This window comes from Drosophila virilis, unplaced genomic scaffold (assembly GCF_030788295.1).
Source record: "Drosophila virilis strain 15010-1051.87 unplaced genomic scaffold, Dvir_AGI_RSII-ME tig00001170, whole genome shotgun sequence".
Classification (NCBI taxonomy): domain Eukaryota; kingdom Metazoa; phylum Arthropoda; class Insecta; order Diptera; family Drosophilidae; genus Drosophila; species Drosophila virilis.
In genome coordinates this window covers 2537525-2549566 of record NW_027212828.1, presented here as the reverse complement: position 1 = coordinate 2549566, position 12042 = coordinate 2537525, and the positions used below count along the sequence as shown (strand labels likewise).

The 12042-nt window shown below is 40.2% G+C and overlaps 1 protein-coding gene across 1 annotated transcript; it reads left to right on the top strand.

The window, feature by feature from the left end:
* Positions 1–478: 478 nt before the first annotated feature.
* On the top strand, positions 479–6990 carry LOC116652353 (uncharacterized). Its single transcript, XM_070210845.1, has 2 exons — positions 479–6213; positions 6483–6990. The coding sequence occupies exon 1, from the start codon at positions 5151–5153 to the stop codon at positions 6060–6062; it is 912 nt and encodes a 303-aa protein (XP_070066946.1). The 5' UTR covers positions 479–5150; the 3' UTR covers positions 6063–6213; positions 6483–6990.
* The last annotated feature ends 5052 nt before the right edge of the window (positions 6991–12042 follow it).

Below are 12042 nucleotides of genomic sequence, written 5' to 3'. Positions count from 1 at the left end.
TGGAGCGACCTCGCAACTGATAAGAGCAGCATCTTAAATTTATCTTATAATACTCGCTCTGCAAAGCAAGTGCCTAAATTTCGCTCTTAAGAATTCATTTACATAGAGCTGCCTCTCTTCGCTGTACCGATCGTTTTATTGCCCTAGCTTTACTTATGCGAAGGCCTCGATGCTGCGCATCGAGTTAGTTAAGTCAGTTCGCTTCATGCATTTGGTATGCATCGGCCACTTGCATTACTCAAAATTATAACTAATAATTGTCTCTTCGCTAAAATTGGCACGTACTAATTCGGGTTCGCTTGCCTATATATAAACTATTGTTCTAAAATAATAAGCACAGACCAATTCGGGTCTGCCTGCTTCTCGTAACATTAAGAAATATAAAATAATTTTGAACACAAAATATAAATAGTTAATTATTTCTATTTGTGAAAGCTATTGAAAAAGCTCAATAGCGCAACATTTGGTGACCCCGACGTGAATTTTATTTTTGTTGTTGTAAGATTATTTGCTTTACATTAAAGCAATAATCTTAAAAGACACCACCTGGCATTTCGTTTTGTGCACTTTATATACCTACATACTTATCGCCGTCCCTTTGCCTACTCTCTCGGTCGCTTAAAGTCTTTGCTCATTCGTGCGGTACTTTTGTAAAAGCTACTGCCGTTGCTTCATTACATAGCTTGACACTTGCGTTCGCCGAAGTTCTTATTGTACAACAATTGTTTTTTGAACGGTTTGCATGTACTAGCGATCACCATTGTTAGTTACTCAGCTAGTTTCGCACGCGCTTTCTATCACGCTTCTAATGGCAACCGAAAATAATGCCTCTAGTGCAGTGCCCTCTGCAAACAGGGTGACCTTTCTGAAGCGCAAAGCCATTTCAATTTATGACAGTTTGCAAACACTTCGAAATGCTCTTACTAATTCGCCACTTAGTGCAATTGATGAGTGCGGTCTTAGTGTTAGGCTGAAGCAAATGGAGCGGCTTCAGTCCTCATTTGATATTACTCACACTAGCCTCGAAGAACTAGACTTTGATGAAATCGTTAACCAATTGCGTGAGGACTTCGACGAGTTAGCAGTTTCTACGGAAATTTCGGTTCGGAGTGAAATTGCGAAACGTGTCTCAATATTGCCCTGCTCAACATTTCGCGACCAATCTGTGCTGCCCTCGCAGACAGTTAGAGCTAAGGCACCGCCAACACTACCCTCAATAAAGTTGCCTACGTTCAGTGGTGGTTACACAGAATGGGCCGACTTTTATTTTATGTTCACAACCGTCATAGAAAATCATCCTGATCTAGCAGATATCGAAAATCTGCAGCATCTTCGATCGTGCCTGAAGGATACAGCGCTGGACGCGATTCGATCATTGGAAATAACAAACCATATTTATGCCATAGCACTTAATTTATTGGAGAAAAGGTTTAATAATAGACGTTTGGTTTTTCAGGCACACATACTTGAGATATTGGGGCTCAAGAGGGTGGCAGGTGGATCGGCCGTGTCGCTAAGGGAGTTATCCGACCAATTCAACGCACATTTTCGCGCGTTAACGAGCATGGGCAACTCCGAACAAATCGCTGGATGCATCATTGTGCAGATTATTTTACAAAAGCTGGACCCAATATCACAAGCCAAATGGGAAGAAAGGCTAGAGGATTCGTCGTTCGTTAATTTAATACCATCGTGGGAGCATATGGCTACGTTTCTGAAGCAGAGATGCCGAACAATGGAAACCGTAAATTTTGCTATGGCAAGCTATGCCCCTAGCCATCAGGTGGGAAAACCTAGAGCAATTAACACCAGTAGATCGTCATTTATCGCCATTAACCACGACGCCCCTGTCTGAGTCTTTTGTGACAGCCCTGGTCATAGTATATATAATTGTTCTCGATTTGGAGATTTGACCCCTGCATTACGGCTAAGGGAGGCAAAACGAGTTGCATTGTGCTTGAATTGCCTAAAGAAAGGTCATCAATTGCGATCATGCAGCTCTGGATGGTGTTGGACCTGCGGGGCGAAACATCATTCTCTGCTGCATTTAAACAATTCCGTATTTCCGTGTGGTCAGCTGACTGAGCCTGCAAATTCATCGCCGATAGCCCATGCCTCTTTCGCTAAGTCATCGCCATCTACCTCCACATATCTTGTTGCCCAGTATTTCAGTAGTGATGTTGTCGTCTTGGCTACGGCTTTGATCTTTGTAAGGAATTGCTCGGCACTTTGATACCTTGTCGTGCCCTTTTGGATTCTAGTTCTCAGCTTCACCTTATAACGTCGCGCCTTGCTCAACAGCTTCAGCTAAAGAAGCACAAGTCAGCCATTGTCTCTGGTCTAGGAGATTCTCGTTTTGAAACAGAAGGAAACATGGTCACTATCACAATACAGTCTCAAGTCTCTGAATACTCAACATGCCTTACAGTTCTGGTAGCGCCTAACATAACTGATAGTCAACCGAGTTTTACTATCAACACGAAGAATTGGAATATTCCCGATAACATAAAACTTGCAGATCCGTCTTTCTTTAAACCTCAACGCGTGGACTTGCTACTTTGAGCTAGCCTGTTTTACGACCTTCTCAGCGTCGGCCAGATAAGGCTTCTCCCAGGATTACCGTGTCTTCAAAAAACACGGCTTGGTTGGGTAGTTTCTGGCACGGACCCCGCTTGAGTGGTTCTATGTTAATGGCAAAGCATACTGCGGGCAAACTTGAGTCAAGTTCTGAAGAACGTGCTGATGAATTGGTTCGAAGATTTTGGGAGATAGAATCCTGCTTGGAAAACATCTGTGAAGAACATTTCGTAAAGACTCATATCAGATTGCCTAGTGGCCAATATTCAGTTCGTTTACCCTTCAAGCGAAGTTTGGAATGTCTGGGGACGTCATACCAACAAGCCTTTCGTCGTTTCCTGACCCTGAACGCAAACTACAAAATCGTCCAGATCTGAAGATTCAGTATTCAAACTTTCTAAAGGAATATTTGGATCTTGGTCATATGTCGCCTGTTGCTCCAGAGTCTATAGGACTTTGTCAATACTTTTTTCCTCGTCACTGTGTCTTTAAAGAAGACAGTTCAACGACAAAATTGCGAGTCGTTTTCGACGGCTCAGCAGCTACGTCGTCAGGCTATTCATTAAATGAACTATTGATGGCTGGACCTGTTATTCGAAGCTCGCTGTTTCATATCCTTTACGCTTTCGTAATTTCCCGATCGCCCTAACAGGAGATATTAGAAAAATGTATCGCTGCGTTTCACGCGTTTCAGCACCGGATGATTTTCTCCAATGCATTCTGTGGCGAGACTCGCCAGAACAGGATATAAAGATTTTTAAGCTGGTTACAGTTACATACGGAACAAAGCCAGCTTCATTCCTCTCTATCCGTGCTATGCATCAGCTGTCTATGGATGAGGAAACTAATATTCCAATTGGATCTCGGATTTTGCGGCGTGACTTCTACGTTAATGACCTCATTTCAGGAGGTGATTCAATTCAAGAAGCAAAGGAACTTCTTAATCAGACGGCTGGAATCTTGGCAAGTGGGGGCTTCAAGTTGCGAAAGTGGTGCTCAAACAATTCTGCTGTACTGAATGGGATACCCGTAGAGGACAGAGAATCTTCCCTAAAGTTTGATGATGGTAGCGACATCACCAAAACTCTTGGACTCGCTTACGACTCAGCGTCGGATCGATTGTTGTTTTTGTTTTCGTCCATTCAGCAGAGATCTAAACCATCCAAAAGGTCAATACTATCGACCATAGCTCGCTTGTATGACCCGCTTGGACTCATAGGGCCGGTAATTGCCAAGGCTAAAATCTTTATGCAGCAGATCTGGAAGGAGAAGCTTGAGTGAGACGAGAGCTTGCCATCATCACTGGCAACAGCTTGGCATGATCTTTGCTGCAGTTTTGAGAAGGCACAGTTTCTTAAATTTCCTCGTCTCGTGTCAATACCTGCAGCAGAGTTAGAGTTCACGGTTTCTGCGACGTCAGCATCGAAGCATATGGGGCCTATGCCTACGTCCTTTCTCGACGAACATCAGCCAGTTGTCAGCTGTTGTGTTCCAAATCGCGTGTAGCTCCTCTGAAAACAATCACAGTTCCAAAGCTAGAGCTCTGTGGTGCCGTCTTATTATCTAATCTCATGCGTGAGATATCTAAAATGAATCTGTTCGATTGAAAATTCTACTGTTGGTCGGATTTTTCTGTATGCCTTTCGTGGATAAGGTCCGAGCCCTGCAAGCTCAATGTGTTTGTGGCTAATCGCGTCACAGCAGTTCAAGAGCTAACTAATGGCATGGAATGGCGTCACATGCCTACTTCACTCAACCCGGCAGATATACTCTCGAGAGGATCTACGCCCAGTGAATTAGATCAATCGTCACTGTGGTTCAACGGCCCAGAACTTCTAGTTAAAAACAAATTGGACTGGCCTGCTTCTTGCTTGTCAGAAAAAACAGAACTCGAACTTAAAAAAAGGGTCCTTATTGCGTCATCTCCCTTCGTTGATATAACTGTCACTTGTAAATACGTCAACTCATTTGATACAATGCAGCGTATATTCGGATATATTTATAAATTCATACACAGAAGCAGGCATCCTGGACTAACAGTGTCTGATATACAACATGGGTCCCAACTCTTACTAAGGCTCGTCCAGAGAGCACACCTGTGGGAAGAGATCAAATCATTGCAATCGAGAAGAGTTGTTAAACCGTCCAGTTATATCGCATCACTTAACTCTTTTTTGGATGATTTCGGAATTCTTAGAGTTGATGGGCGCTTGAAAAACTCTTCGCTGGATTTCGACGCTCGCCATCCAATAATTCTACCGTGTCACCACCCCATCACAAACTCAGTCATCACACGGTTTCACAATCGGGACTTACACGCTGGTCCACGGGCACTTCTTGCTCATATTCGGTTGCAGTATTGGCCGATTAGTGGAAGGAAGACCGTATCCAAGGTGGTTGGAAAATGTGTGAGATGCTTTCGTGCCAAGCCTCGATTAATAGAGCATATAATGGGTGATCTGCCCAAAGAACGTTTGACTGCTTGACGAGCCTTTGAAGTCTCTGGTGTTGACTATTGTGGACCATTTTTCTATAAGCCAGACGTACGAAATAAAGCTCCAGTCAAATGTTACATGGCTGTCTTCGTATGCTTCGCGACTAAGGCGGTTCACCTGGAACTGGTCAAGGATCTGTCGACAGCTTTTTTCTTGAATGCCCTTAAGAGGTTTATATCGACTCGAGGCAGGCCATCTCAGATATGGTCGGATAACGCTACCAACTTTGTCGGCGCCAAAAACGAGCTTGTGGATCTCAAGCGTCTATTCATAAGTCGTAATCATATTGAGTCAGTGCATAATTTTTGCATGACTGATTCCATTGATTGGAAATTTATACCTCCGCGTTCACCGCATTTTGGCGGCCTTGGGGAAGCAGCAGTGAAGACAGCGAAACATCATTTTTATCGTGCTGTTGGATCTTGTGTTCTCAACTTCGAAGAGTTTCGCACCCTAGTCTGCCACATAGCATCGATAATTAAATCCAGGCCATTGTTTCCTCTTTCAGAAGATCCAGCAAATCTAGATGTGCTCACTCCAGCTCATTTCTTGATTGGTGGACCCAGCTCATCGTTCTTTGAACCTGATGTGACGCACCTTCAATTCAATCGTCTGAATGGTTGGCAACGTGTAACGTACCTCCAGCAACTGTTTTGGTCTCGCTGGCGTGAAGAATACTTATCACTGCTTCAGCAGCGCTCCAAATGGCGTACTCCGAAACCAGGCCTATGCGTTAACGACATAGTCCTCGTAAAGGATGAAAATCTGCCGCCTCTAAGGTGGCCACTGGCGAGAATCACAGAGTTAATCGTGGGAAAGGATGGAGTCGCTCGAGTAGCCATTTTGCACACCGCATCAGGAGAAACGAGAAGAGCTGCAAACAAGCTATGCCTATTGCCCATCAGGGAATCTGTTGAAAGCCCATGCCTTCCAACGGGGGGAGAATGTCTGGTTACGCAGCCAAAACAACTGGAGCGTCCTCGCAACTGATAAGAGCAGCATCTTAATATACTCTTATAATTGATGTTGGAAGAAGAGGGTTCAGGGTATCCCCTAGTCGGGAGCTCCCGACTGGAACCTTTTACTTCTTTAATTTGACGATAGTCTATTACTAAACGTTATCCTTTCTCCGTTAAATCCGGTAAGGATTTCTGCAATTGAATTACCAACAAATATCTTTTATCTCCTGATTATGTATTAGGATTTGGTTATATTTAGTATCTACATTAAGTATTACTTCAGAACGTGATAGTATAATTACCTCGTTGTTTTTGATACTATGGAAAATTGGTTTTTGTATAGGATATGCAATATTATTGAGTCTTAAAATTAGACAGTCACTTTCTGTAGCGAAATCCTATTGACAATTGAATTATTTTATGTAATCTATTCTAATTATTTCGTCTACAGGGATCGGAAAATCAATTTCTACGATATGGAAATTATGAGGCATAATGAAGTTAGAAGTTCGCATTTCGAGGATCGCTAACCCTAATGAGCTTATTGAACCTGTAATTTGCGTTATATTATCATGATCAACATTTAAAAATTGATCAGAATGCTTTTTACGATTAAATTAAGATTAATGGTGTGAACTCTTGTTTTTATTAATTTTGAGTACTTAAAAGGGACCTGTTAGGTTTCCGAGCTACCTTTCAAGTAGATCCAATCCATCTTTGAAACTTTGTATTTTCTCTGCCCTTCCATCGATTAGGCCAGTTTTAAGAACTCTACAACTGTTTAAGCCATGGTTTCTATTTAAATCTCTTCGTCTTGGTCGGTTTTTGTTGACTTTGGCAAAAGTTACTGATCGAACGTTACCGTTGTGTTAAGTGCAATTGGTAAATAAAGCTTGAAATCATACTTTTTTAGGTTCACTATATTATCCCTTAGACGTTGTAAAACGTCTGAAGTTTGGACTCTGTGTAAACTTGTCAGTTTTTTTGCCACTCGTTAACTAAATTCATGATTTCATTATATTCATATATAAGAATCTCAGTGTGCTTAAATATTGTTGGTTGCAAAACGGCTGCACTTTTATTTAATGATATAAAAATGTTTTTCTTTTCCGAATATATATTTAAATATTTTTTTTTGTGTGTTGAATCTATATGTATATACCAACGCTAATTACTACTTATGGCCACACTATGTAGTTGATTTTAACATTACAATTGCTAATAGCCTTTCAGCCACGCATGTGTTCACTGTTTTGTTTTTGTCCAAGTGAAGCATGGTGTGATAAGTAGGATTTGTTGCATTTTGCATAATTTAAGCCCATTAAGCATCATTTTGCTTTTCTTGCAACTTCTGCCCTTTCTACTGGCTCATGCCTCTAAATTTAAAACATTGTAATGCATAATGCCCTGCTACTTTGCGAATTGTCCAATTTTTAGAAAAGTCCCTATTGGGCTTCGGTTTCTTCTCCTCATCCTTCAATGAGCCTAGAGCATTTAACCTTTGCTCTAAGTACTCCATTACATCGGACAATTTTTGATCTTCTTTTGTTCTTTTCACATAATTTTTTTAGATAATTGCAAAGTTCCTCTATTAAACTTGCAAATAATCATGTGTGCAAAAATGACATCAACGTATTCTGGTAAGACCGTTTCAATTATATGAAATGAATTAATTAATCTATGAGCCTATTTGGTTGTTCGGAAAATATTTTCCGTTTGTGTTCATGACGCCTGGTTAATAATTTCCAAATTGCGTTCAAATTTTTACTGAAGCCTATTAGCAAACGCGGCACCATGCATCTTGCATCTCCTTTTAGTGCCGTTCTTAAATAGTTAAAGTTAACAGCTGCCTCTCTTGATTGAACGAACTCTGTAAATAACTTTGCAAGGAGATCTTACTCTTTGGGGTCCCTATAAAAGGTGGGTACCTGCATTTCCAGGGGTATTGGTAGCTCCCTTTTTTTAATTGGTAGCCCACCATTTTTGTTTGACAACTTTCTTGAATGTGTTCTGATAGTTATTCTACCGTTTTTTGTTCATCGAATTCTATATTTCTAACCTTCCTACTGAAGGTAATATCGCTTTCAAACTCTTTCACAACAATATTTCTTTTTCTATTTCACTCCAAGGAATACAATATTTTCTTTCTCATCCTAACCATTTTACTATTGTTTTCCCTGTGCCTAACTGCGTTTCCTCTGAAAATGTGATCAACATATCTATCTGATATCAAAATCATTGGCTTTCCTCTCTATTGGCTCTGATTTAGTCCTATCTTGGCGAACTGGTTTCGCCCTCTTTTCTGTTGTTTTGCTATTTAAGCTACCTGGCATAACTGGCATTATCACACCGAAGTAGTCATGATCCACTACTCTAATTTAACACAATACGCTATGATTGACCTGAAACTGCCTTTACAGTTCTCCTACCTCTCTAGCTCGCCCTATTAACCACCGTCTATTTTCCTTATCCTGCCCACACTAATTGCGACTGCGTAGTCGAAAATTCTATGGTTATATCTGACATCGTTTTTCTAATAAAAAGTTATAATTTTAATTTATTTTTTAAATTTATTTTATAAATAATTTAATTCAAAGGGCGGTTTGTAAATATTTTTAATCTTGTAAATCTTGTATATATATTTTCATTGCGAGGCGATCTTGACGCCGTTTTCGCATTAGTGCGCACTGTCATTTTTTTTTTTTAATAATTTAATATATTATTTGATATTCAATTTCATCTATTTTCCGCCACAGATTTGTGGAAGAGAATTTTTATTTACCTGGTCCAGTAGTTCTCTTCTTTGCGTTTGGAGTTTCATCCTTTGGCCTCCTCGTCTCTTAGGGGCCTTGGCATATGGTATAGCCACTGGTTTTTTTCCTCTGCTTTCCGCGCCGATTTTGCTGCTTTGACCGCCGGTTGCCTTGCCCAATCTTTCTTTATGGACAAGGGCTTTGCTCTTGATTGCGGTCCTTCTTCTCTCATTTTTTGTAGCGCTTTCTGATAAGCGCTACTTGTTTCGCATCGTCCTTAAATAAACGCCACGATGTTGGTTTTACTGGACTTCGTTGCCTTTTGATGTGGGATGTAGGCGTTGTTTAGTTACTCGGACCTCTTCTTGCTTTTCCGACGTTTCTTTTAGAAGCCCAGTCGGTATAAGCGGTGTGTCACCTTCTCTAAGAGTTTTGCCCTTTGGATGGTGCTTGATCCTCTTCTGCAGGGCTCTGCCAATCTGGTCTTTTGGGCTGCTCAAAACATCTTTTTGATCGGTGTGCCGTTGTCATTTGTAAAATACCTTCAAAATACTTGCCGTTTGAGTACTTGCACAATACTGATTTTATTCTTACAAATCCAAGCTCGTCAATGCATTATTGGCATCAATGATCATAAAATATTGTGTCTTTTCCTCACCCTTGCTACTTCTTATTCTAACATGATATTTCATAGCGTAGGTCATTTATGGAATCTTAAACGACCACGAGATATACTTTTACTGAAGGCCAAAGTGAGAATCGGTGTCACGTGTTCATGTGTGAAAGCCATCCGATCGGCCTCAAGCTCAAATTTAAATATTGATGTTCGAATTCATTTTAGGGGTGTTTTATATATTTAAAAAAATGCATTCTTCCTTGGTGGAAATGGGGGTCAAAGATGTACAATGTATGTAATGAATGTATGCTTACCATTCAATCGGGTTCCAAATCACTTTTAAAGAGCTTTGTGTGAATTTATTTAATACGATCGTAGGTTGCAAATGCGGGCCCAAGGCTTAGTAATCGAAAATTTATTTTGTAGCTTCAAGATTCTCACCGCAAGACTAACATGGGCGGAAACCGTTGATTTCAGCGCTAAGAACTCGGTTGCAGTATTAACCGATTGGCGTTGGAGATGATGTCCAGCCCGATTAGTTAAGCATATAATGGCTGGTCTTCATAAGAAACGTTTGTATTGGAAACAACGAAATAAAGCTCTAGTCAAATCCTACATGGCTGTTTTCGTCTGCTTTGCGACTAAAACAGTTCACCTGGACCTGGTTAAAAATCTGTCAAGAGGTGGATTTCAATAGCCAACCATGTTGGTACCAAAAATAAGCTGCTGTACCTCAAGTGTCTGTTTATTAGTCACAATCATATTGATTCAGTTCAAAGGATTTGCAAGGCTCACTCCACTGCTTGGAAATATATTCCGCCTCGTTCACCGCATTTCAGCGGTTCTTTGGAAGCCGCAGTGAAGACAACAAAAATTCATTTTTATCGTGCTATTGGCTTCAAAAGCTTCGCATCAATAATTGACTCCACGCGATTGCTTCCCCTTTCAGAAGATCCAGTAGATCTCGATGTACTCACTCCATCTTATTTCTTGATTGGTGGATACAGCTTAGCTCTTCATTCGTCTATCCGCTGGCAGCGGAAAAACAGTTTAGTCCCTCTTTTTTAATTTTGGTTCAGCATCTCTTCAAAAGGCGCACCGCGAAACCAAGCCATTGCGTCAACGTCCCAGTCATTGTTAAGGATGAAAATCTTCCCCCACTATATCTGCCAATGGCAAGAATTATAGAGCTAATCGTGGGAAAGTACTGGGTCATAACGCACACTGCAAAAGGAGTGATAAAGAAAGCTGAATGCAAGCTTTACCTACTGTACATCAAGGACTCAGTTGAAAGCTCATGTTGTCCAACGGGATAAAATGCCTGGTTACACAGCCACAACCGCTTGAGCAACCTCGCAACTTAAAGTGCGCTCAATTAGAGCAAATAACCGCAAGCATAAAATACACAGAGCCACATAAGCAAGAAAAAGCTATTTCCGGTCAATTGCTATAAAAAAAACAATCACTAATAATGCACTTAAGATTTTCTACAATATACCACAATATTCTGCGCACCATCGGTTCAGTCTTGGGTCGAACTTCAAAGAAAGCACAACGCACAGAAAGATCTGCAAGTGGAAAATATATTAACATTTATAATCTGTGACAAGTAAATGTATATGTGTATGTGTATTTTTTTGTTGCCTTAAACTTCCTTTTCCGTTAACCTAACAAGGTGGAAGAGAAAATTAAAAATAAAAATATGTATTAATATTAAAACAAAACCAATTGGCCAAATTAGAAGTGACACCAAATCGCACAACCAATCGAAAAAGAAAACTTGAATTAAAAATAATTATAATTGTTAAACATTGGCAAAGGGAAACAAATGGCACAATCAATTATCGACACATCCCGGATTGCAGCATTAAATGAAACTGCAGCACAAACTTCTCGGAGCAGTAGAAAGGAATCTGAATATTCACGTGAAGCAAAGGTTAGTTGCAGAATACAAACCTCAGACGCTAAATTATAAGTTATTGAAGAATTTCCGCGAAGCACCTTAAAAATGAAATTTGCGAACATTCTGCGGCAAGGCGGAGAAACGACGTCAACTGTCATTATCCAAGTAACATCTGAAAGATAAAAATAGTAAAACACATGTCAAAATTACCAGCTACACTATTCGCTATCTTGGTGCATCATGATATTGCAGACTTGACATCTTTAGTTAACATAGAACAAAATGAGGGGAATTTATGAAGAAACGTTAAACTACGGTGTAGATAAATAAAATGAAGACAAAATTAAATATAAAGCGCAGGAGTCCAACTAATCAAGCTAACTATCAACAAAGATATCAACAATATCCCCAACCGCAAGGGCTCAATTTTCACCCACACCAGTACTCACTCAGACCAACTCATGCACCACAAGTAAATAATAAAATACCTATTGCGTACGGACAAAACTCACAATACCTGATTGACCAAATGCTACAATTAACATGATGCGAAAGAATTTTGTTTCTTTCAATTCAGAATACAAAATGTGATTTTCTTATATGAAATGGTCCCATAACAATTAATAAATCAGTTATCTTACCTAGTAACAACATAATCAAAACACCTCAACAAATCTATTTGCATTTTTTCTTAAAAGATTACGACTTGTCAATTGGAAGAATTGCTTAATACTGCAGA